Below are 27,669 nucleotides of genomic sequence, written 5' to 3'. Positions count from 1 at the left end.
CATGAGGGCTGATGGATGGCTGACATGAGGGCTGATGGATGGCTGACATGAGGGCTGATGGCTGACATGAGGGCTGATGGATGGCTGACATGAGGGCTGATGGCTGACATTAGGGCTGATGGATGGCTGACATGAGGGCTGATGGCTGACATGAGGGCTGATGGATGGCTGACATGAGGGCTGATGGCTGACATTAGGGCTGATGGATGGCTGACATTAGGGCTGTTGGATGGCTGACATGAGGGCTGGGGGCTGACATGAGGGCTGATGGCTGACATGAGGGCTGATGGATGGCTGACATGAGGGCTGATGGCTGACATGAGGGCTGATGGATGGCTGACATGAGGGCTGATGGCTGACATGAGGGCTGATGGATGGCTGACATGAGGGCTGATGGATGGCTGACATGAGGGCTGATGGCTGACATTAGGGCTGATGGATGGCTGAAGGTTGGGGGGTTCATCTGAGACACTGGGGGTCTGATCTGAGGTCTGATTAACATTGGGGGTCTGATTGCTGGTCTAACCTGAGGAGTAATGGAAAACATTTTTTTCTTATCGTTCTCCTCTAAAACCTATGTGCGTCTTATAGGGCGAAGAATCCCAATATAGCAAATCGATCAAACCAGGCGGAACTATTCACTCCTCTGTGAGGGGGGGGGGGGACGACATCGAATATTTCGGAGCATTGAGCTTCCTAATCCCCCCTTCCCCTCATGTTCTGTATATACGTCTCCATAACAATCGCGGCTCTGGAAGCCCATCCGCTGCCACCAGCAGCAGCACCACCTGCAGCCCGGCCCCGCCCACCGCGCGCCGCCCCCTCATGAATATGTATGACGCAGCGCCGTCGCTAGTGGTTAGGGCGGCTGTCAGTCAGTCGGCTCACTGTGGGGTAGCCGGGACTGGGAGAGCAGGGGAGAGCGATGTGAGGAGTTAGCTGTGGAGCTGCTGACATCCAGCCCATGTCTCTGCGCTGCTAGCCGCCTGATGCCTTCACTCCATGGCTGCCCGCCTGCCGCTGCCTCGTCGTCTACCCTCCTGTCAGTCCTTGCGGCAGCTCTGAGCTCGCTGGCCATGCTGGAGAGAGCGGGGAGCGGCAGCCGCCAGCACCTGACAGCGGTGGGCTTCATCCTGCTAACTTTATGGGTTCAGGTAAGGTGGTCACCAAGTCCCCCCCTTTTCTCTGGATAATGGTATGCTCCCCTGTCACCCACATGGTGCACGACCCCCTAACCCTGCATGGCACCCCTGCACTGCCCATCATTCCTAAACTCATCCCCTCCAGCACCCCAATTACTTAGATTTTTCTCCTTTTTATTTTTATTTTTATATTTTTTTGCACTTGCTATCTCTGCTTGTAGCTTTGGCTGTGATCGGAGTACACTATGGAAAACCCCTTTAAATAAGGGCTGTAGGGCATATATTATAATCCGGGACTATAATTTGCTGTGGTGTAAATATATGTCTTCCCTATAGAAACCTGGGATTAAATCCTATTACCACCGGCCTAGATCGGGGGATGGCGGTATACAGTATATATGGCGTGCATTGTGTAAAGTTTGAAATCGGATGCATGCGATAAATGATGAAATAGTAGTCCGTAGTCTCTTGCCGCATGCATGCAGTCATGGGGGGGGGGGACCTGCTGGCGGCTTTTACGCGCTCCATTCCCCCCTCTCCTGCTGTAAGTGATTCCTCGTGCGGATCGATGTGGGCGCGCTGCGATCCTCTGCTTGCATTACCCACAGGCAATCAATACGTTTTATGACCGGCAGCAATTAATCTGCATTTGTTCTGCTCCATGGGGGCAACATGGAACACGTTACCCCCCCCCCCCCCAAACGTCTTCTTCCCCCCCCCCCCCCCCCCCCTGCAGCTCCCACCAGGGCACCATAATGATGTCTCCCTCCGTTTGATGTGTTATATTTAGGCTTCCCAGTCCACGGGTTATTTCGAGCTGCAGCTGAACTCTCTGAAGAATGTCAACGGAGAATTATTGAACGGGGAATGCTGCGACGACGTGAAGAGCTCCCAGAACCAGGACTGCGGCAAGGATGAGTGTGACACCTATCTCCGAGTGTGCCTCAAGGAGTTTCAGGCCAAGATCACCCCCACTGGGCCGTGCAACTACGGCTCCGGACATACTTCGGTGCTTGGTGGAAATACTATATATATGAACAACAGATTGAGTCTACTGGCTAAAATCGCCGCCGGAGAGAGCGGCCGGATTGTTATCCCTTTCCAGTTTGCATGGCCGGTACGTAACGTCCTATTATTTATTTATTTATTTTTTTACTATTTTTGAGGTTTGGCGGTGTTGTATTCCTAGGCGCCATGCTGTCATTCTCTCCATAGAGGGCAGTATAACCGTTGCATCCCCTCTGATGGTGGCGCTGGTGTCCTGTGGACCCTTGTGGTCTCTGGTGATGATTTTCTTTCTTTTTTTTTCCGGTGCTTTATGGAAGGTTTTGTTTTTTTAACGTGATTGGCGCCATATGTTATGCCTTACCGCCACACAAGGGCAGGCGCCAGTTATTGCCACGTTCCTAGGTAATGCTGAAAAATTTGCATCGAGCCCCGGTTATCCATTAATTCCCCCCTTCCTGTCTTCTAGGCCTATACCATTCATATATGGGAGTGCCGCTGGCTCGTATTGTGCCCTCCCTGGTGCAAAAATCTAATCCCTTTGCCTCCTTTTTGTTGGCAGGCGCTGGTGGCTCTGATTTGCACTTGGAAGGAAGGTGTTGCATGCAATTCACCTGAGTTTGCATGGATACCGAAGCCACCTGGGTGTCTTGTTGTAACACCGGTTTGCAGATTATATGGATTTGCACAGGGCGCAGCAGTCAGCGTGCCTTGTTAGTCAAGGTTACTACTAGCAGAGCACGATAGGACAGCGTCAGGCTCCTTGGTGCAGGAGCCGGGACAGAATTGCATATATAATTATTATTTATTATTATTATTATTTTTCTTTTTGCAGACGTGTGGTGGCTCCTTGTCGTATAGGACCCGCTCTTGTATTATCTTCATTTGCGTTTGTGACGCTGTATTCCTAAATGTTGCTTGTGTATAGACGGATGTAGCAGAGCTGCGCTTTAGGTTGCCCTGTGTGGGATAGCGTGTCCAAGTCTGATGTACAACCGCAAGCAGCAGTGATATCCGTTTGAGAGGACCGTCCAAAATGGCATTGAAAAGTGGTTCTTAAAAGACATGGCCGGTGTGCCCTAGTATAAGATGGAAATGAAAAATGTGTCATGGGTCGGCCTTTACTGTATCATATGCAAACTCGGCTCTGCTACATCCGTCGAGCTCGGATGTACTACTTCTGCATATACAGTCCTCTTGCTGCGTATCTGTGTAGATGAACCTCAGGCTTTGGTTTTAATATTGCATATTTTGTATGTGTGTGTGTGTGTGTGTGTGTGTGTGTGTGTGTGTATATATATATATATATATTACACACTGTAGGTTGTGGCGGGTGCGCAGGGAGTGACACGGGGTGAGGCTGACTGTACAATGGGACAAATGTGTTTACCTGGCAAATGTTAAAGCTGATATTACAGACAGACGGAGAGCACGCTGCCTGGAGAGAGGCTGGCTCGGGGCTGGAGACTCCTCCGGGGAATGCATTGTCACCTTGGGGGTGTGTTGCGCAGTTGGCTGGGATCCAACATGAGGCTCTGAAAGAAAAAAAAAAAGAAATGAAGGGAGGATGGGAGGTTTTGCGACACGAGCACATGACGCGTACGGTTAAACGCGGACTGCGGCTTAATATTAAACAGTCCTGCGTCTGCACCGAGTAGTTGACATTCCAGGCCGGCAGCCTGCATCCTGCAATACTGCAAATTCCTCAAGGAATACTGCTTTGTAATAGTGGATATTGGATGTCGTGTTTGTGTTTATTTTTATTAGTTTTATTTTATAGTACATTTTTATTTACTTTTTATGACTTATTTATATTTATTTTTTATTTCTTTTTTCTTTTTTAGATTAGGTGAATTGAGTTGATTTCTCTCTGAGGCCAAAAAAAAGGAATAATGTAAATTCACAATTGGCTAAAATTCGCTTGTATATTATTATTTTTATTTTTTTACTGTATTTATTGGGCGAGGTCAGAGCGGCGCATACGGCCACAGAATGCCATTCCACGCGGTCATCGTCCCGTTATTGCACATGGAGATGACGGGGCTCTAGCTGTTAGAAACCCAATCCGAGTGTGAGTGTGGGGCGTATCAGTAGTACTGACTCTGCGCGAGATTAAAGTGCATTAAACACACGGTTTTCACCAGTGGCTCGTATAACTGACCCCCCTTTTCCAGTATCGGTCATGCTCGCCCCCCCCCCCCCCCCCCCCCCTTCACATACACTCACCCCTTCCTCTTTGACAGAGACAGGTGCGCTCCGCTGCCAGTCACATACGGTCTCCACACCCCCTTTACAAAAATCCACTGCTCTATCTGTATCCCTCAAGTGTTGATAAATTGTCTGCGTTTCCCACAACGCCACGTACGTGCATGCATCTCGATTGCGGTGTAGACATTTTAGAGAATTAATATTTTGTCGTGTGTGTTTGTATCATTTACCAGTTTAAAGGGGTTCTATGTGATTAGAAAGAAAGGATGTACATTTTCCCCAAAACAGCGCCACTTTTACATATAGGCTGTGACTGGTATTGCAGGTCACTTCCCATTCAATTGTAATACCAGACGCTGCGTGTGGCAAGAGTGGGGCTGGGGAAAAAAGCAGATCCTGGCTGGTAGCGCGGCATTCAAATGAACGAGGAGAGGCTGCAATACCAGTCGCTGCCTGTTGTCAAAGGTGGCACTGTTTCTGGAAACGGCAGACCCATTTTTATCATTTCATACAACCCTCCCTATAAGGTGATATTACTGCTGCGTGTGTGTATAGATCTAGCTTCTAGCCCAGGGATCAGCAGCCTTCGGCACTCCAGCGGCTGTGAAACTACAACTCCCAGCATGCAAACCTACTTGGCAGTTCATCTAGTTCCCGTAGAAGTGACTGGAGCATTCTGGGAGTTGTAGTTTCCGTACAGCTGGAGTGCCAGAGGTTGCTGATCCCTTTTCTAGGCAGTCTGCATGGTCAGGCAGTTCAGAGGACCTGTGAAGCAGAGCGACAACCTTCATGGAAGCTGTAAGGGGTCCATAATGGTTGTCAGAAATAACAAAGCTCTCTTTTAAGGCTTTGCGTTTGCTTGGCAGCTGCTTATCACTTTTCTTTCTTTTTTCCTTCTGTGTACTTTTGCCTCTTGGAGATATGCCATGATAGACTGAAACATGACTTGGGGGGGGGGGGGGGGGGGGGGGCCCTGCAGCTATTGGGGAACCACAAGTCCCAGCGTGCCCTGGGATTACAACAGCTCGAGAGTCATCTGTATTTTGGAAAATTTTAAAAGATTCCGGGAAGGGTGATGTATTAATGACTTCATGGTAAACGTGTGCAGACTGGCCAGCAGTGGGGAGGACTGGATGTGATGTCAGCTGCCAGGGGCTGCATTACAACCGGATGAATTTTGTCTGAACCCCCTGGTGTTAGGGGGGGGGGGGGGGGGGGTACTGTACGACGCTTGAATGTGTATAGGGGCGTCCCATCATTCCCTTAGTGGCAGATGTCTAAGGAAAGAAGAGTTGGGCATGTTGGATTTCAATATGCCTGATCCTTATATTAAGCAAAGGTGTCTGCCAGCTGCTCGCTCCCCTCACACTATTGAGAAAACGTGCATCCTCAGCCGACCGATATCTAAAGTGTATAATGCTTGGTTCACATCTGCATTGGAGCCTCTGTCACAGATTTGGAAAGGCTATCGATGCATTCAGTGCTATTGGTCCCATCAGAACACGGGGGGGGGGGGGGGGGGCGCCACGACAGGTGTGGTGTACCAGCATCATCGGTCATACATTGGATCTGGCACTATAACGGTCCAGTATCGAGTGATGTCTACTAACATTTTGGTTTAATCTGGGCCCGCATGGTGACTATGGCCGTGACCAGAGATCACTGTGGTGGTGCAGCCTCCCAACATAGTGAACATAAATTGGGGTTGCGGTGCAAATTGATCCAGATTTGCAGAAACATACAGCACTGCAACTTGCATATCGCGTTGCGACCAGATTTTACTGTCATTATGTTGTGAGGCTGCAGCACAGCGATTTTTGGTTGACTTAGTCCCCTGTATCTGGTATAAAGACTATGCTTCCCACAGCGAGCCGGCAGGGGATGCTTGAAAATTTTAATTTGGAGACTAGCAGAATTGGGAATGCAGCTGTGAATGACAAATGGCCTTCCAAGACCTCTCTGATTTCAAATCTGCATTGCATGTCAATTTCCGCTCATTTAAAATGCTGCAGGTTTTCGGCATGCTAGTCACAGCGGTATATGCACTTCATGGGCACGTCTTGTAGACCTCATGAAGTACATAGGTTTGACCTACAAAAACAATACACGGGGTGATTATGGGTCAGTAATGGTTAGCCTGTGGCTCAGTAGCTTCTCCATCTATGATCTTGTCGGCTCAATTGACTTGTTATGTTGTAGCATCGCACCTAGAATTCTATACTGGTATTATGTACCATATAATTATGTATATAGCCCGGGAGGTAGCTCTGAGCGGCAGTGGTAGGATCACTATTGTTTACTTTGTTGGCTCCTCTTCTCGGTGACTTATAGCGGAGTTCTAGTCCTTGTTGTGTGGGTGACAATTAGAATAAACCCTGACAAAGTTCGCAAATTTTAGATTTTGGATTCACATAAGTTTGAATAAGGGCTCATGCACACGAAGATACTTTTCTTTGCGTGTCTATTACGTCTTTTTTTTTTTTTGCACCGTGTACGTTCCGAGAATTCATTTCAATGGGTCCGCAAAAAAAATGGCCGTTAATCCACGTCATCCGTATTTTTTGCGGATCCATTTTTTGCAGACCGCAAAATACATACGGTCGTGTGCATGAGGCCTAACTCTTAAAAGGGTTTTCCAAGATTATTTTTATTTACTTTTTGTTTACTGATTACCTATTCCTCTGGATAGGTCATCAGTGTCTGGTCGGTTGGGGTCTGACACCAAGGACCCCCGCTGATCAGCTGTTTGAGGAGGCAGCAGCACTCCTCTGAGCACTGCGGCCTTCTCCCTGCTCACCAAGCACAACGCTTGTATAGTGGCTGTGCTTGGTATCGCAGTCTTAGGTCTCATACACACGACCGTAGTTCGGGTCTGCATCCGAGCCGCAGTTTTGGCGGTTTGGATGCGGACCCATTCACTTCAATGGGGCCGCAAAAGATGCGGACAGCAGTCGGTGTGCTGTCCACATCCGTTGCACCGTTCCGTGGCCCTGCAAAAAATAGCATGTCCTTGTCCTATTCTTGTCCTATTCTTGACCGTTCCGCGAAAAAACGGCAGTCGTGTGCATGAGGCCTTAGCCCCATTCACTTAAATGGGGCTAAGCTGCCCCTAGGCCACGTGACCGATGAACGTGACGTCACTGGCCTAGGAAAAGCAGAGAGAAGGCTGTGGCGCTCACCGGAACACCACTGCCTTCTCAAACAGCTGATCGACGTGGGGCCCGTGTGTCTGACCCGCACCAGAGGATAGGTGATCAGTTAAAAAAAATAAAAAATATTGGAAAACTCTTGTTGGGTTGTCCTTTCAGTTCATATACGCATCGTCTTCCAAAAATTTTGCTGGTTGCCCTTGGAAACAGACAGCAGTCTATCTCCACTTTTGTTGTACCAGTTTTCCTTCTGTTTTCGGCATGGAAATCCCTGTGGATTTCACCTTTTCCTTTGCAAAGGGTGAAGATCTGCACCGCAGGTCTAACGCTGTGGATTTCTTCTTAAAATCCCATGCGCTTTACTGGTACTATACAACGCTGCGTGCGAAAATCAGTGACGGGGTATCAACCATGTGTGAACGTACCTGATCTGTGTACGTAACCTCTGTGCCATATGCTTGTTCGTAATTCACTGGGTTGGCTACTTTCTAAAGGAACCTCCAAAACCTTGTGACCGCTGGCATAGGAGAACTCGAGGCCCCTCATTTGATACCAGAGCACCCTAGCTCAATGTCCACCCTGCAGTGGTCACATGCCTTGTGTATGAGACGAATAGCCTGGACGCAACCTCTTCTGCGCTTGCACTGAAAGCATTCAACGCATGCGCAGATACAACTTTTCTATGCGCTGAATATTTTCAGAGCGTGTGCACGAGAGGGTGCGTCCAGGGTTGCGGTCTTGTGGGTAAATCATGTGAATGCCACCAGAGCGTCATGGGAGACCCTAAGAAATGAGGGGGCTTGGAAATTCCAGTGCTAGTGGTCACAAGGTTATGGTGTATTAAAGATTCTTTTGGAAAGTGGTTTCCACTTTCCGCTATTGGGCTGGGTTCACATGTCGCTATAGTGTTCTGCATGGCCAAAGCTGCGCATGCGTTGACGCTAATTGCTGCAAATCTATGATGCGCCTGTTGGCTCCGCGTACGTCCCTTCATTCTGTTGATTGGTGCCCATATGCCAGATCTTTTTTTAGAATGGGAATAAATCTATAATCTAACTAATGTGGCACACAGCCCTTTGGCACCCCTCAAGTGCCAGGGTCCAGGCATGACTGCTGCCTCCGCACCCCCTATAGATTATTACCTAATAGTATGATCACCATAGTGACCTCTTGACCTTCATCCAGAGAGAGCGGTTCCCACGTCTCGTATTATCCGTCATGTGGTGGCTTTCCCGTAATAACTTCCAAAAAAAACCCCAGATTTCTGTTCTATAGCTGCGGAGCAGGATTTCAAGGCTAAGTGTCACCCTCCGTCATACTCTATCTGCAGCTTAAGACGAGCACGCCGTTCCTTAGCAACAGGCTGGAAGCCACCAATTCTTATGCCCTGTGGACAGACGCTGCAGGAACAAAACACCTGTTCAACTTTCACCTGGGATAAGATTTGTAGGAGTTTTATAAACAAAGTTCAATGGTTGTCCCTCCCCCGCTTTATCAATGACAAATACAAAATCAATACTTTTTTTTTTTTTTTTTTTTTCTTTTGCTCCTCTGGGAAAGCGGAATCTGTCATTTTATTTTTTTCCAAATCGCCATCTGTGAACCGTTATTGAGGATTCCAATTCATTCAGAGGGCATTATTGTATTCAGCATGTATCTGCAGTAAAAATAGCATGGCCAGGCTGGCGTCTTATTTTTTTATTTTTTTTATTGTGTATTTATGTATGTGATAAACTTGTATAAACCTATACTTTACGTGTTTTTGTTTTATTACCAGTATTTTTATTTGATTTACCACATTTTCGTCCATCTGGCAGGTAGGGCAATAAATTTACTACAGTATATTAAAAGGGATTTTACAAAATTTTTATATTAATGCCCTTCTCTCCTCAGCATAGACAATCAATATCTGATGGGCTGCTTCAGACACCCTCATCCTCGCTCAGCCGTTCTGCGGTAGCTCTGGCGCCGGCATTACACCGCTCCATCCATTGCGTAGTAGACTGGGTGGGTTACAGTAGCTTCTCCTATTGACTTGAATTGGAACAGGCGGGCAGCAACCAGCTCCGTCCACTACACAATGGGTGGCACTACAAGGTAACAGCTGATCAGTGCTGGTGCCCACTGTCTGACCCCCTGACGATCAGATATTGAAGGTCTATGGTGAGGATATGCCACCAGTTAAAAAATTCTGGAAACCCTTTTGGTGTTCCACAGTCGTGGTGTGTGTTTTTATTTATTTTTTGTTTTTATTTTATACATCCACATGTTACTGCAAAGTCTATAGCAGGAATCGGCAACCTCTAGAAATCTATCTCTGGTGAAACTACAACTCCCAGCATGCAAACATGCTTGGCTGTTCTTAAAACTCCCATAGAAGTGAATTGTGCATGCTGGGAGTTGTAGTTTAGCAACATCTAGGCTGCAGTGCTGGAGGTTGCCGACCCCTGGTTTATAGTGAATTATGAAGTTCAGCATGATGTTTTATCCTCATTTCAATTCTCTATAGTAATTGACAAAATGCTGGAAAAACAACTATGTAAACTTTACAATAAATGCTAAAATAATAAGAAAACTGTAAAAACTCATTTTTACCACGGCACAATGCATAAAGAAAGCCTAAGGGTAATGCCAGTCAGACCTGGGTGTGGACAGCTGCAGGTGCCCGGCCATGCCTACCCACTTCAGCCAATGTCCATCATATGGCCAGCCGGGCCGTTCAGCCAGATGTGTATAATATTGCAGCCTTTGCTGCATGTACAGCTGGGTTGATTTTTGAGGGTACCGGTGGAATTTTGGAGACGCCCCTTTTCGGTTTTGTAAATTTCTTTGGAAGAGACAAATAAAAATAGAAAAGTCATGTATTAAAAAAATAAAACACTAAAAAAAAGAAATCCTTTATACTACAGAACTTATTTATTGTGAAAATAGATATTATTATAGATTTCCTTTTAATTTAATCATTTATAGTATCTATAAACTGTTTATAGTATGTATAAACAGACTGATCCGTTCAGATAATACAACTGTCTGCATCCGTTCAGAACGGATCCGTTTGCATTATCTGTAACATAGCCAAAACGGATCCGTCATGAACACCATTGAAAGTCAATGGAGGACGGATCAGTTTTCTATTGTGTCAGTGAAAACGGATCTGTCCCCATTGACTTACATTGTGTGCCAGGACGGATCCGTTTGGCTCAGTTTCGTTAGGCGGACACCAAAAGCGTTTTGGTGTCCATCTCCAAAGCGGAACGGAGGCAAACTGATGGATTCTGAGCGGATCCTTTTCCATTCAGAATGCATTAGGGCAAAACTGATCCGTCTTGGAGCGCTTGTGAGAGCCCTGAACGGATCTCACAAACGGAAAGCCAAAACGCCAGTGTGAAAGTAGCCTAACTCTCTTCCATCCGCCGTAGGCTTGTGTCCTTGAAGGCTTGTCACACATTGACACTGAAGAGAAGGGCGTGCCAAATCCTTCTGGTTACTTCCTGAAAGATTGGATTGAAAGGTTGCTAGGCAACTGAGTAGGTGCCGGTGCTAAAAACCAAATGCTTTATAAGATTGAAGTGATGTCCAGATTATGAGCTAAATATAATACCGTGTATTGTGTTCTGCGCTTGCTCATTACATTAATTTTTAGCATATAGCTCCCTTCCCCCTCCAGGTGCCTCCGGGGTAGTATAATACAGGATGGCCAGCTGTAGAGGCAGCCATTTTGTATAAGGTGTTCGTAAATGTAATAAATGCTTAATTTTCAGAACTTTATTTGGTAGAAACCAATTGGTTGCTATGGACAAAAAAAGGTCGTTTTTCATAGCAACCACAGACAGTTTTGATGAATGTAGCACATTATTTTTGGGTGGGAGTGGAGTAGTTGCCAATAGCAACCAAGGAATAGCACGGGTGGGCTCCTGGTGTCCTCAAGCTGGCTTTGGCCTTGGCTGGATTTGTATGTTTTTAGGTTAACTACCCCTAATGATAGGTGACGCTGATGTTTTCCTTCAGGTGGCCATGTTTTCGTGTTGGTCAAGTATTTCTCCACCTGCTTTATTTGTGTTTTTAAGAGGTTCATTAATGTTCAATAGACCTTATTGAAGCTTATGTCAACTTGTTCTTCTAATGTTTTTAGTGTTTTGCTTTGTGGTTTTGCATGAACGGGCGCTCGGAGGTTATTTTCTCACGTGTTACTTGGTACGGCTATAAAGATTCTGGAAATGGGCAGTTTATTTTGTTATTTTTTTTAAATACGGTGTGGCCTGTGAAATCTTAAAGATCTGCACTGGACAACATCTGGATCTGTAGAACGGACAGAACCTTGACAGATCACTGACCCATTAAATTCAGTGGCGATATTTCGGTGGCATGTTCTGTCTTGGTCCAAATTTTTATTATTATTATATATTTTTTCCTCTTAACACATTCATTAAAATGATTGGGTCTGCAGGGAAAATGGACCACACGTGAATGGAAACATAGACTAGTTTCCAGTTGCCCAAAGGGACCTTAGAGCTCCCCAACTATATTATCCTGGAGTATGAGCTATCTCTGTAGGACCACCGATGCCCATTGAAATGATGGTGATGGGGGGGTTTTCAGCAACGTGACCACTTCCCTTTTTTAACGGGGTACCCTGAGTTGTCCTCATGTTTGAACCACTTTTTTTATAGGAGGTCTCTTCTTCCTAAGCATTGATAACTTGTGCCATCTGTGTGGCTCATTGTTTCTTGTGATTTGGTTGCAGTTCAGGTGGACCCTTCCCCCACCAATCTTATGTACTAAGGATATTCCAAACCTCCTAAGGCCTCATGCACACGACAGTATTTTTTCACGGTCCGCAAAACGGGGTTCCGTTGTTCCGTGATCTGTGTCCGTTTTTTTTTTCGTGTGTCTTCCTTGATTTTTGGAGGATCACCAGACAAGAAAAGTGAAAAAAAAAACTAAGTCAAGTTTGCCTTGAAAATGATAGGAAAAAAACGGACACGGGTCACGGACGCGGATGACAATCTTGTGTGCCTCCGTGTTTTTTCACGGACCCATTGACTTGAATGGGTCCGCGAACCGTTGTCTGTCAAAAAAATAGGACAGGTCATATTTTTTTGACGGACTGGAAACATGGATCACGGACGCGGATGACAAACGGTGCATTTTCCGAGTTTTCCACGGACCCATTGAAAGTCAATGGGTCCGCAGAAAATCACGGAGAACGAAACAACGGACACGGATGCACACAACGGTCGTGTGCATGAGGCCTAAAGGGGTAGTTTAGTTTCAAGAGGAAACCGGACAACCCTTGGGATCAGGCGGTGATAAAGAACTGGTAATTGTAGACTATTATGACAAATCTACTGCTGCCGGGCTCTGTTTACTCATCTGCAGTGGCGAGGTCAAGTCGACAACATGTGAATGCTGCAGCCAATCGCTGGCCTCAGTGGTGCACTCGTAGAGGACAATTATTGGCAACAGCAGTCATATGTTGTCAATGTGGCATCGCTGCTGCAGCCAGGTAAATAAAGGCCAGGCAGGAGAACTAGAGGGTGGCAAAGCATCTTTATTGCACATTGATCCTGAAGATTGTCCAGCCGGACAACCCCTTTTAAGAAAGTCCTTTTATCTTGAGCATGGTAGGTTGGATACCAAGCGTCTCTCGGCTTTACACAAACCCTCAATAACATGTAAGGCTAGTTTCTCACTAACGTCACGGACATCCGGCAGGCTGTTCTGGCATGGAATATCAGCAATTGGCCAGAGAAAAATCGCTGCACACAGTAGTATTTGTCCAGCCGATTCTCAGCGTATTTACGGACAGATCTCCTCTGGTCCCCATTATAATAGGTTCGGCAGTCTTTCATGCAGCGGCCGGCAGTGTCGGAGCCAGGGGGCCATTTTCTGCCGGAACAGCCTGCTAGATCTCTGAACACTAGTGTGAAACTTGCCTATATCCACATTGTTAGGCCTCATGCACACGACCGTATGTATTTTGCGGTCCGCAAAAAATGCGGATAATGTCTGTGTGCATTCCGTATTTTACGGAATAGCTGGCCCCTAATAGAACAGTCCTATCATTGTCCGTAATGCGGACAATAATAGGACCTGTTCTACTTTTTTTGTGGAACGGAAATATGGACCTACGAAAACGGAGTGCACACGGAGTAACTTAATTTAAATTATTTTTTTTTGCAAACCCATTGAAATTGGTTCTGTATACGGTCTGCAAAAAAAAACTGACATTGAAAGAAAATACGTTCGTGTGCATGAGGTTTTGGTCTGACTTCACACCAGCATTAGCAATTTCCATTGTTTTGCTCCGTTAGAGGCTCAGAACAACAAAAATAACAGAAGTGATGGATTCGGCACAGAATGGAGCCAACCAGACTGCACTGACTGTAATGGGGTCCATTAGGGTTCCGTTTGGGATGCTGATCATGTTGACTGAATTTGCAACGGAGCCTTCAATGCAAATGTGAACATATGAAGAATTTTATGTTCTCTTACCGCACCCCCATGCCATGTGTGTACATATAATTGTGCAGTGATACTGGACGTCCCCCTGTCCTCCCTTAATTGCGAATCCGCCTAGAAAAAAAGTCGGTGGAACCCACAATGAGCAACCATACTGGTTGTCGGCCAGCTCTCCTTGAAACCGATATGCACTGCACAATATTTGAAATCACTTGACAGAAGAGGATGACTGAAAGACTTGTAATTGTGTGAACCGTAAGCATGTACCGTATACACAAGGCATTTACAATCAACACAGCCGTGTCTCGTGTGACGTGTGCAGCGTTATATATGTGGTGCAGATTTTCGTCTCCACATACCTAAGGCCTGGCATTTCTCATGCGCTCAAGGATACAGCTCGTCCAGTCCCATTTTAACCACTGCTGACTTTGTTTTCCTGTGTAGTAGTGAAAGTGCTACGGATCCGTTCCTAAATGCCAGGATATTTGTAGTTTGTTTGCTTCTAAAAACCCATTTGGAAGGACTTCTACGGTATTTAGCGTTGGTCGCCTATTCAGGGTCCCTATCTGTTACAGCAGAGAGCTGTCGGAGATTTTCGTGCCCTGCAGTGCCTAGTGTCCTACAATAAAGCCTGTTGAGTTCAATAGGACCTGTGTAATTCTTAATTTCCCCTGCGGGTGCGCTGTAGGGGAATTCAACACATGCCACTATCCGTTTCCCCCACTGAATACAGCTGATCAGTAGCAGGTGTTTTCCATATGTATTTTTATTTTATTTTTTATTTGCCTTCAGCCTGCAGTACCCATGGACAAGTCATACATACCTGCTCCCTGCCGCCCCCTTTTCTGGTCCTCCGCTGTCCGTTTCTGCATGGGGTAACGTGCCTCTGCAGCCAATGACTTTCCCCAGTGACATGTGCCTAAGCGGCACTTAACCCAGCAGTAATGTGCTGTTTTGGCACTTACATGAGTTTAAAGAGACAGGGGGCACACCAAATACTAAAAGGAGTGCAAAGGGTGGAAAAGCTACATATGACAAGTCATCTGACCCAAAGAGAGAGTCAAAAAGGGCCACCCCATGAATGCACTTGTCGCCACTGAGGCCATTCTTTGGCTGCAGCAGTGCATGTGACCCCCATCTATCATTTCTGTACACGACTGTAAGTCCAGTGAAGAGAGGCAGGGAGCAGTTGAATGTGGATTTCTCCACAGGTTCTGCTGGCTCCTGTAATGTCTGGCAAGCTTCCAGGGTGGACTGCCTCGTGAACTTGGAATTTTCAGACCTTAATTAAAGTCCTTAAATATCTGGTGTCCATGTGTGACTATGATCTTCATTTTTGTAGCACATACAGTAAGTAGAACTGTGTTGCATTGGTCATGATTTCCAGGAATTACTTCTTGCAGTTTTGCCTATGGATTAATAACATTTGAACATAAATTTGTACCCTGTCAATGACATTTTTATGCAGCAGAGAGTACACAGATAGGAGGATGGAACCAGGTAGCTTTTACTGCTTGACATTTGCTGATTTTGTCTTTTTGGGGTTTTCTGATTTCTTTTACAAAACAATGTGATGCCTCTAAAAGTTAGGCCCACTCCTGGAATGACCCGATTTAACTAAATTCAGCAAAGTCCTGTCCATCTATAGGATAGGAAACCTATTCACGACTTGAAAAAAAAAAAGCTAAAATCTTGATTAAGGGCTCGTTAACATCTGCGTTGGAAGCTCCGTTCTGGCCCTCCATCACAGATTCCGTCAAAAAGTCTGGACAGAAAAGTCATGCATGCAGGACTTTTTTGTCTGGTTTAAAAAACAAACAAACAAAAAAAAAAGCAGGTTCACAAATGGAAACCGAATGTATGGAGTCTGTTCAGCACCGTTCTTCTCGGTTCTGTGCCGGATTCGACACTTCAGTTATTTTTGTTGTTATGCTCCTCTAACCGAGAAGAACAATAGAAACGTATAGCGGTGTAGAGTTGTATTCTGTGTCAGTTTATTTTCTGAATGTAAAGGATTCAATCAGTTGGTGGACATGCCTGAAAATGTTATTGACCAAAAAGTTAAACCTGAAATTTATCCTAGATTGTTCCTGTTGCACAGTCCGCAGTATTGGATATATCAGGGCTGGACAGAGTTTGGGAATCATGTTGTCAACATGCCCAAAAATTGTAATGACTTAAAACTTTTTGAATTCTTTTCATTGATGTCTTATTGCTCGAAGAAATTTACTCTTAGAGCAATGAAAACTTTAACCAATATCAAGTACCGATCTTCTGATGGGTTGCTAACCCTAACTCAACCTCTAATCATAAACTAAATGTCTGAGCCTTTTTTTGAAGACACCCAGTCTTCTCCATGAACTTCTTTCTCCTTCGCAAGTCATTTACGAGGCTGCTCTGCAGTATGTAATCTCGCAAGTAAAGCTCTACACACAGCATGTTGATGGAAAGCAGATCAGCTGCAAGAAAGCTTCAATCCTCATAATTTACATTGTCTGCTTCAAATATGAGGCGCTCGTGTGCTGGCTTCTCTCCCAGACCCTCGGACAGCAGCTGCACCGTACCCACATGTGTTACCATGCAGTTCTTTGGCCAAAGCTTCTGATGACTCAGAAGGGTAAAATATTGCACTGCATACTGACTTCTCAGGAATGGAGCACAATGATCTTTATTGTTGCCGCAGCTTTTTTTTTTTTTTTTGCAACCTCCATATGCAAAATGTGGTATCTTTAGAACAGGGTTATTAAATGTGACGCAAATGGTGCATGTGCTGGGAAGTCTTGCAGTCCTGTGTCGTGTGTATATATTCTTATGAGACCAACTTCCGCACCATTGTTTTAAAAGAGCTCAGAGATCTTCTTTGAAGCCACATTTGTGGTGTGTTGACTGCCATAATTTTCCAGAAGGGGCTTGGGTCCAAGCAATTGGAGCAAGCAAGTAGTACTTTGCATCTTCCCTTTCCCATCCAACAGCAAGGGCGATGCAAGAAACTTTAGGGTGGTAGCCCCCTTCCTCCAGGTTCAGTGGCACCTTCTGCCTAGTCTTGTAGACTGTTTCGATGCTTACCATAGTTGCTTTAATTCTCGATGTCTTGTTTTTCTCCACCCGACGTCGAGAACACCATGCCATCTGGTGGCTTCACTATTTTAGATGTTGCCTATTGGGTTCTAGACCGCTACAATTCTAATGCTTTTAAGGCCCTACGTTAATGGACTCCATTTGACGAATACACTGGGAAAAGCTCCCAACGTACACCTCCAGTAGAGGCCAGTGACAGATGCCTTTATATTGGCAGATATTACCCATGGGCTCCCATTTTAAGCAACCCGTGTATATATAGAGCGTTTTATACTTTTAAGAATGTATACTGGTCTGCTACGGTATCTTACCTTTAATTTTGCTGTGTACTGGCCAAAAGGTTACCTGTGCAGCGTTGGGAGCTTTTTCTTGGTGGACATGCTAAGCAGAGGTCAGAGTGATCTGAAGACTTCAAGTTGCTTGATTTGACTCACTTTTTGATATGTTTGAAAGTTCACTTTTTCTTGTAGCCTCGAATATTACGGTTGGTGTTCTTTACGTGTCTACGGTCTCCTGTTACAACTTTCCTGACCATTGCATGACGTAGGAATGTCATCCATATAACTGAGTGCACAGAAGTGTTTTGCAGCTCGCCGGTGTTTATAGGCCTGGGTTTGGATTGGTGCCGCTCTGGCTTGCACGCGCTAAGACGTAGTTATTTATAGGACATAGCAGTGCAAATCTGATTCGAGATCCTTTCCCATTATACCCTGTATTCTTTATCTAAATGTCACGGCACACATGTTGTTCAGTAATTATTTTTTATTTTATTTTGTTTTGTTTTTTATGCATATGACCCCCTAAACCTTTTGCACAAGGTCTTCATGTTCCTTGGTGATAAGTTGTATCTTGTTCAGAAATTGCGAAACGATTCTTCAGTCGTGGCGTGCCAGCGCTGTAGTCCTATTTTTGCACAGGCAAGTTAATGTGAGGTCAGGTAGGTGAGCCAAACATAATACGTTCACTACTGTATTTCAGAGTTCATGCAGGGATTTCTCTTTTGTGCGAAATAAATATATATATATTTTTTTTTTACCAGCAGCCAATAGATTTAAGGAAATGATGATAAAAGGCATAGGAAAATGTGTGACAGTCTGAGCTTGATGTGTTGCGTGCCATCTTCTGTATGTTTGCAGAATGTATATAACCTCCATACGCTGCACCAGATGTGAGATCGCAAAGGCCTCCTGGGTAACTCTTCCTTTTTGTTTCCGTGATGAAGGACCAACCAACCCTGGTCTATTGTAGAGTGATCTTCTTCAATTAGCTTGCATTTCATCATCCCCATGACATGTTTTTATTAGCAGACCTAAAGCGTATGGGCTTTGGCAGACTAAGGGTCCATTCACACGTCCGTTGTTTCTTTCCTGATCTGTTCCGTTTTTTGCGGAACAGATCTGGACCAGATCTGGACCCATTCATTTTCAATGGGTCCTGAAAAAAAAACGGACAGCTCAATGTCAGATTTTTTTTCAGTACCCATTGAAAATGAATTGGTCCAGATCTGGTCCAGATCTGGTCCAGATCTGTTCTGCAAAAAACGGAACAGATCAGGAAAGCGACAACGGACGTGTGAATGGACCCTAAAAGTGACCCTCTGGTTCAACAAAAAGTTCACATTTAAGGACCGCGCAAAAAAAAAAAAAACTTGCATGGTGACTTCGTTTTCAATTGCAGATCCACCATTTTCCTGGCTCCTCTTCTGCCAACCAGTATGGCCACAACGATATTCCGACTACCTGATGTAGACTCGAGACACTTCCTGTTTGTCCAGCTCAGCACTTGGATTGTCCAACACTGCTAAAAAGTCTTTCGAATGCACAATATGCATCAGGTATTCTGAGAAGCGATGTGGCCATATTGGATATCAGAAGAGAAGCCCTAAAATTAGCGGATGTGCAGCTGAGAAGGAGGACACCAGGTATGGGATCTCTTTGTTTCCCGGGTACTGTATATTCCATTTCTTAAAGGAGCGCTTTAAAGGAGAATAGGAAGACTTTGTGATGACCCTTGTGGAAGATTTCACGGCAGCCATGTCCATTATATTGGCTTACAAAAAGTCTAGGTGTCAAGCTTTCCCAATCTCCCGAATAGTCAAGCTCCCTAGATCAGTGATGATGGAAAATTCATATAGGACAATAAGGACTTGACACTCCTGGAGTTAGACTACCTTTCCCACCATAAAGCTCCTCTCTTCTAGGTGCACGTGTTTATTATTATTATTATTATATTTTTTTTTTATAATTTCCAAAACTTTTTAATTGTAGATCTATTTTATGTATTTTATACCTCCCCTCCGTTTGTCGGATTGATTACCGCTCGCCTAAACCTTAGGCCTCTTTCACTCGACCGTATGGCTTTTTTAGTGTTTTGCGGTCCATTTTTCACAGATCCGTTGTCCCGTTATGTTTCTGTTCCATTTTTCTGTATGGCGTGTACAGTAATTACATAGAAAAAATTGGACTGGGCATAAAATTTTCAATAGATGGTTCCGCAAAAATGGAATGGATACATTTCCGTATGTGTTCCCTTTTTTTTTTATTTTTATTTTTTATTTTTTTTTGCAGACCCGTTGACTTGAATGGAGCCACGGAACGTGATTTGCGGGCAATAATAGAATAAATGTCCCATCTTTTAACTAAACGGAATGCATACGGAGTACATTCCATTGAAATGAATGGTTCCGTATATGGAATGCAAAAAACGGCCCGTAAATGGGGAGGGAGAAATGATTGTGTGTAAGAGGCCTTAGGTAGATGTCTTCTAAAAAGGCAAATCAGCCTTGTTTCATTTATACATTCGTAGGCAAATATACCATTCAGCAGTCTAGGCATGCTAAGTGACGTGCCCCTGGAAGAACCGTAATGCCGAGCGACCTGTATTTACTGGTGAAGTATTTTATGTGAAAAAAAGCTCTTTTATATGTCTTGAAACCTTCTTATGTTCTCAGTGCATTCCTCTTGGAGCTATTCTAACATGTCTGCAATCTGCTGTAAGATGTAACCTTAATCAACCCAAGGAGACGTGTGAAATATTTATGCATGCCGAGCAAGCAGTGACAATAAAACAGTCCTCCAGATAATACCGCCACGAATTGATACGCCGTGTTCTCATAAATATTGATTCAACCCGCGAGATGCACTTTATGTCCTGTGGTGCCGTGCTAGGAGGTGACGGTTCATTTTATGTACTCTTGTCTCGCTGCGCTGCAAAAGTAACTGGGGACGCATGGTGCGAAAATGCAGATGTTTAGGTTTGTAACAATAGGGGATGCGACAAAGGTAGCAGTTGAACTCAACCCCCAACCTTTTAAGAAAACCTCGGTATTATAAATGGTGCCTGGTAGGTAGGGGCCCAGTTACAGATTATGCTTTGGGACCCAAGAGTCTTAAGTTTCTGACTATTGACCTATAGCAAGCGGTTTCTGATGAGGTTGTACAGTCAAGAAAATTTTTTTTTATACACCCTATTAGATAATTCAGAGTTGGGGTTTATGCACGTGTGTGTGTGTGTGTGTGCTCCGTGCCGCAAACAGAAAAATAGTGGTCCGCAATACACGGACATCGGCCAAGTGCACGCCATTGGCGGATGCAGACCTATTCACGACCTGCGAGATACGTTCCCCACCGCAAAAAATAGAACATGTTTCTGTTTCTTTGGCAGTGCGGAAGCGCAGGCCGAATTCCCACGGAAGCACTTTGTAGTGGTTCTGTGGGCTTCCGATCTGTGCACCGCTCGGTATCTTGCGGATTGCGGACCCATTCAACTCAATGGGTCCGCATCCATGATACAGAGTGCACACAGCTGGTATATCGTGGACCCGTTTGCAGGCCGCAATACAGGCACACGCTCTTGAGCCCTTAATTGGGGTGGGTCCTCTGTTCAAGATCTTCATCCCTTGGACAGAGTAGAGACCAGTGACAACGAGAGTCTCTTTCTCTGGAGAACCTGTCATGTCCTGAATTGCACAGACAGCCCATTGATATGATTGGGCACAGTGTAATGCCTAATTTCTCCTGTGGTGGTGCTGCAGCAAAATAGATCACTTACTGCCAGGTTTCCCCAAAGATGACATTTAATGTGTATGTGACTTTCCCCCAAGAGATAATGTATGAGGAGGTAAGGATTGGACATGTTGGATTTTTACTGTCCAATCCATTTTTTGTTGTGAAGATTAGGGTGGTCTACCAGGACCTTTATTGACTTACCCCAGAGTGCATGCTCGGCTGTTTTATGGAGGGTTCGGAAAACCTTTGTCCCAGGGGCTGCCATCTATCTCCAATTTCAGTTTTTGTTTTTTACATTTTATTTAAATGTCTTGAGTATTGGCAGGGGGGGGGGGGGGGGTTGACTATTGGTGGACCACCAAATATAACACATGTTGGCGAGCTGCAGACCCCACTTGTGTCTACTCCCCAGCGACTGCTTACAGATCTGTGAGACTGTATAATTAATAGCTCATTATACATTAACCTGCTCCTAATAAGGTTAGTTAACTCGCTGACCCTGTTTCCCCCCCCCCCTCCCCTTTTAATTTAGGGATGTGTAAATAAGCCGAAAGACTTGAAGTGAAGCAATCAAAGGGACCCTGTGAATGTATGACATGAAAGCGTCATTTTCTTCTAAAGGTTGCCAGGAATAAGCAATGTTATTTGATACTGGTGGGATCCAACTACACTGGAGACTGCAAGCTGTTAGAAACTAGAGCGAGGAAACGCATACCAGTAGGAATGACAATTTAACCTTGAGACGGAGCGCTGTTCTGCCGTGCCTTTTATTCTCCGCTCTGTGATGCTGCTTCCTTGCAGGCGAAAAGAAATTATGCCTGACCTATATGATGGGCTGAAATATCCGCATCAGCAAAATGAGACGTTTCAATGATCCTAATCCTAATGCAAAGAGGGACTAAGATAATGGGACATGGGGGTGCAGGGTGCTTATACGTTGGGATGGATCTCTTGCATCATGTCACTATGTACTTGCCACTACAACTTGACCGGCTATAAAAAGATGATTTACTGATCCTTGGACGGTCAGAAAGGTTGTACTCGTGGAAGGAATATGAATGAATTGCAATAGTTCTGTTATGTAGGGCACCTGTCCTCATTGCCCTCTATGACATGACCTTTTATATAGATTGTAGGGTCTTCGACCCCTTAGGATTTATTTTTTATCTGACCTATATTGGGGTCACAAAAATTTGCAAGTATAGGGGCTGTTTTCACCGGGGGCGGACTGGCCATAGACCCAACAGGGAGAATTCCCAGTGGGCCCACTCGCCCGGTACATAATCTGATCTGGCGCCATCCTGAGAAGGTCTGCTGGGACAGTATATTGTGGTATTTGGTTCTGCTGGGGCAGTATATTGTGCTGCACTGTGGCATTTGGCTCTGCGGGTGTGGTATATTGTGCTGCACTGTGGCATTTGGTTCTGCTGCGGTGGTATATTGTTATGCACTGTGGTATTTGGTTCTGATGGGGCAGTATATTGTGCTGCACTGTGGCATTTGGCTCTGCGGGTGTGGTATATTGTGCTGCACTGTGGCATTTGGTTCTGCTGCGGTGGTATATTGTTATGCACTGTGGTATTTGGTTCTGATGGGGCAGTATATTATGCTGCATTGTGATATTTGATTCTGCTGGGGCAGTATTTTGTGCTGCACTTTGCTATTCTGGTTATGTTGCAGAATCATATACCATAGTGTAGTACAATACACTGCCCCTGCCTACTTCAGTTGGCCCCACCTTCTGTCAGTTTGCGCTCACTTACAGCATAGCACCACTTAAATATTTTTTTTTTTTTCCCAGGGCCACTTTAAATTCCTAGTCTGCTTTTGTTGAAACCATTATAACTCTATAGAAAACCAGTAATTGATTCCAAAACCCAAAATGTCAACCCTAGATAGGAAAAAGTAAAGTTTTTTAAGAAAAATAAGTAGATATCCCAAGACGCACAAAGCAGGTCCTTACATAAAACAGACAGGAATAGATGCTGGAGCAGGGCAGTAGTTTCTTCATGGTCTTGCACAGTGCATGCATGTACCAGAAAAGTAAAATGAAGCTGCAGCTCATCCTGGCACAGACAGGGGGCAGTACAGAATATGTAGTACCTCCAGAGGAGCTAGTAGACAGCCTATAAAAATCTTTTACCAGTAAATGGTCATGTAGATTGGTTGGATCTGAGTCTGAGACATTTTATCTTCAGTCTAGTTTCAGCTTAGGCTACTTTCACACTAGCGTTCGGGGCTCCGCTTGTGAGTTCCGTTTGAAGGGGCTCACAAGCGGCCCCGAACGCATCCGTCCAGCCCTAATGCATTCTGAATGGATGCGGATCCGCTCAGAATGCATCAGTCTGGCACCGTTTGTCCTCCGCTCCGCTCAGCAGGCGGATACCTGAACGCAGCTTGCAGCGTTCGGGTGTCCACCTGGCCGTGCGGAGGCAAGCGGATCCGTCCAGACTTACAATGTAAGTCAATGGGGACGGATCCGTTTGAAGTTGACACAATATGGCTCAATCTTCAAACGGATCCGTCCCCCATTGACTTTCAATGTAAAGTCAAAACGGATCCGTTTGCATTATCATGGTAATGCAAACGGATCCGTTCTGAACGGATCTAAGCGTTTGCATTATAGGTGCGGATCCGTCTGTGCAGATACCAGACGGATCCGCACCTAACGCAGGTGTGAAAGTAGCCTTACAATGGCCCAGGAAAGACCATTGTATCTTGAGGGATCACTGTATTCCATAGAGAATTTGGGCAGTTCAATCCTAGAGCCCGCGAACTAAGACACCTAGAACTTCTTCCTTTTTTTTTTTTTTTTTTTTCTTCTTCCCAACATTTTGGGTTATACTTCTAGTGTCTACTGGTTTGCCAAATCGGTTGTTCAAACTGGCCGTACATGCTCAGTGACACCAGGCAAATGATGAACAATCTTTCTGGGAGTACTTTCTAGAAAAGATCGTCCTTACAAAAGATCTTTCGTCTGGATGTTTGAACATTTTCACTCAATGCCAACTTTCCAGCTAATGACGGTGTGTCATGACGGTCAGCTAAAATGTTTGTTGTTAAAATGTACCTAATGCTTTCTCGGAGGTCTCCTTCCTTACCTTTCCTCTAGACTTAACGCATCCTGAAATGTATGGCGTGATAAGATCTGCTTTAAAAAATATATATATTTTGCGATACTCCGTTGGGAGATTACATGCCATGTGTCTTGTATGTGGGCACACCGTTTTTTCATTTACAAACTTGACAGCATTTCAGACTTTCCGCTGACGGGTGCCCTACGTATAGAGCACAAATGCTTTTACCTTTTAAAAGTGGGCTCCAATGAAGTCAAAAGTGCAACTACTTCTTTTTCAGAAGTGGTCCATTATTTTTCATTCAGCATCTTAGACCTGTACATATTTTGTAACTTGGTGTACACTCTGTCCTTGTAATCTATGAACGTTGTGATTTTGGTCTTTTTAGTGTATTATATTTTCAGCTTCACCAGCTTGCAGACCATTAGGGCACATGGCGCTGAAAGAGGAGGATAATTGCCAAATCAATATGAATTGAAGGATCAGATTCAAGGCTTTGCTCATCTCTAACAAATGTTTCTGAGGGCTGCTTTTAGTTTAGTACATGGCATTGAACTGCTGTGTATGTGATTGAAGACAGTTTGCCAATTCCCTTCTTTCCGTTTCAACATCTTTATTGCCCTTTTAGACAAATAGTTGCACAGGCTTTAAAGATGGAAACTCTCATGTAAATTGAACTTTTACTCAGGAGTGGGAAAAATACCGAAGACCTTAGAAGCCAGATAAACCACTCCATGAGCCAGCTTAATTTTTCTGGTGTCAAAAGGACCCAAACCCAAAATTTGGGTTCCAAGGCAGTCTTCTAGGACTGTCTGCCTTCAGTTGCTGTGATTTATCAAGACTGAGATGTTAAACTCTTTTTCAACAGGGGATACTAAGGATCTGGCTCCGTAAAACACACTTTCATTAATTCTCTTCGACTCTTATGTACTGTTATTTTATTGATACAGATTGTAATTGGTACTGCCCAAGACCTCAGTCATGAAATAAAACTAGACTTGATGTATTTCTGTTTCCCCAAATTTGACTTGGGCAACCAAGGGTAAATATCTGTAGTCTAAATTAAATCAAGTTGGCTGGAAGTAGACACACAAGAGCCTACTTAGGCAACCAAGGGTAAATACAATGTGTTGGGTCAACTTGTTGATGCGAAATGACTGTATACCTATCAATAACATGCTGCATGTTGTAGTTGAAGACCACAGCCTCCTAGTCTCTGTTGTACAGATCATGGCAAAAACCTATGATCATATTGCTCTGTTCTTATGATCATAGGTTTTTGCCATCTCAGTAGAAGTGTGAAATGAGGCAAATGCATATTAAATTGGAGCCAAACTACCACCTTGGTGACCACTTCCAGACAACTTTTTTTTTCTGTGTAGACCAGATCTATTTACCCTTGGTTGCCCAAGTAGGATCATTCAGTTTTTAAGCCACCAGTGAGGTACAAGGCACACATTGAGGAAACCACAAGCATTCAGAGTTAGACCTGGTCACACTTCATTTACTCCACAGAGAGGTTTCAGTCAAGCTTATACTTGAAGGGATTACTGTCAGGTTTGCCCACAATTTTCCTCTTGCCAACTATTTTGTCCCCACTGTACAAAGCTAAAAAATACATTTCAGAAGACTCCATTTCATTGTGTCAACACTTGAGTTACCTGTAAGTAGAGAAGCAACTGCAGGTTTTGAAATATCGACCGGCCCCACAGCCGGCGGAAGATTGGGATATGGTGTCGTGGTGGAAGCACAGCTGCAGCAGACACAGTTGTCAAGTTCTGCTCCTTGCCTTTTTCTCTTGTGAATTTAGAGAATTATCCAGTTGTGATGATGAATATCTGAGCTATCTGGATGTAGACAGACATCAGGGCACATGTTTAACCACACAGTATGGTGTACAGTACAATATGTAGAGAGTACATACATTGTATTATATGCATGTGCAAAATCTGACCTGTCCAAGAAAACCACTGCTGGTGGTACATGTGGTTACATATTTTAGATTTTCATCCATTTTTGTGTGTGTGTGTATATATAATATATATACACACACACACACACACATATATATTTTTTTTTATTATTATTGATGGGGCCTATCCTTGTCATCTTTGGCAGTATTCAAATATGGTCCAAAATTTGTGTCCTTTTTTTATATAGCCATTTCCTAGATGTGTAGTATATAATGTAGCTGTTTTTGCGTTACTTATTGAGCAGGCAATTGAATATTGTGCCTCCTTTTGGATCGTCTTCACAGTTTCCAATAGCACTTTTGGGAGTGTGTGTGTGTGTGTGTGTGTGTGTGTGTGTGTGTGTGTGTGTGTGTTTTATTTTTTTTTTTTTACATTTGTAAGCCAATAATGCAGTGTATTTTCTCGGATGAGCTCCATAAATGTTGCCCATCTGTAGGGAAGGAGCGTTCTACGTACCACAACCTCTTTTGGTGTGTAATTTTTCTTTGGACCCACTTTTTCCCTTGCATGGTCTCTAGGATTATGTATTCACAAGAAATGATCTTCTACTCCCATTTTATACAGGTCTCAAAAATAGTGATAAAGGCTTATTTTTTTATATATTTTTTTTTATTGGTAATTTTAATATGTCTAATGTTTAGAAGACTTGTAGCAGAGGAGCAGCCGTCTTAATCTTTCCTGGAAAGTCTGGTGAAATTTTTGTCTCCTTTCACAATTTGCCTTGTTGAATGTGTTAGGATTCCTTGGAACAGTATTAGTCCCATGTTTTATTTTTCACCCTCTACATTGTTTTTGCAAATGCAGAACTGTCAATCCTCCCACTACAACTTGGATTCATGAATGATGCATTGTTAGATGAGAATTTAACACCTTTGCAGAGGCGGCTTTCAATTGTGTACGTGGTTGGTTCTAAATTGGGCATGGCTTCCCATTCGTAACGTCAAGTTCATGTAGGCTATATATTGGAGATGCTGACGCTTGTCCATGTAGGAATCGGAATTTGCATTAGGGTACTTTCACAAGAGCGTTTTTCTTTTCCGGCATAGAGTACCGTCCTAGGGGCTCTATACCGGAAAAGAACTGATCAGTTTCATCCCCATGCATTCTGAATGGAGAGCAATCCGTTCAGTATGTCTTCAGTTCAGTCATTTTGACTGATCAGGCAAAAGATAAAACCGCAGCATGCTACGGTTTTATCTTCGGCCCAAAAAACTGAAGACTTGCCTGAATGCCGGATCTGGCATTTTTTTTCATAGGAATGTATGTGTTCAAAATACCGGAATGCCGGATCCTTCCTTCCGGTCTGCGCATGTGCAGACCGAAAAAAAGGTGAACGAAATAAATGCTGCATCCGTTTTGCTGGATGACACCGGAAAGACTGATCCGGAATTTCAATGCATTTTTATGACTGATCAGGCGTTTTTTTTTTAGACTGATCAGGATGCTGATCAGTCTTACAAATGCCATCAGTTGGCATACGTTTTGCCGGATCACTCTGCCGCAAGTGTGAAAGTAGCCTTAGAAGACCTTGACTGAAATGCAAGTCACACTTTTAGAGAAGGCTGTAA

The 27,669-nt window shown here is 44.4% G+C and overlaps 1 protein-coding gene across 2 annotated transcripts in view; it reads left to right on the top strand.

Moving 5' to 3' along the window:
* Positions 1-893: 893 nt before the first annotated feature.
* The window catches only part of JAG2 (jagged canonical Notch ligand 2), a 71,455-nt gene continuing 44,679 nt past the window's right edge, over positions 894-27,669 (top strand). For both annotated transcript variants that reach the window (XM_040411236.1, XM_040411235.1), the window contains exons 1-2: positions 894-1,154; positions 1,933-2,259. In XM_040411236.1, the coding sequence (XP_040267170.1) occupies positions 990-1,154; positions 1,933-2,259 (492 nt within the window). In that variant the 5' untranslated portion in view covers positions 894-989. The remainder of the gene's footprint in view (positions 1,155-1,932; positions 2,260-27,669) is intronic.

The sequence above is a fragment of the Bufo bufo genome, chromosome 11 (assembly GCF_905171765.1).
Source record: "Bufo bufo chromosome 11, aBufBuf1.1, whole genome shotgun sequence".
NCBI lineage: Eukaryota > Metazoa > Chordata > Amphibia > Anura > Bufonidae > Bufo > Bufo bufo.
This window is presented reverse-complemented; position numbering and strand designations above follow the sequence as displayed.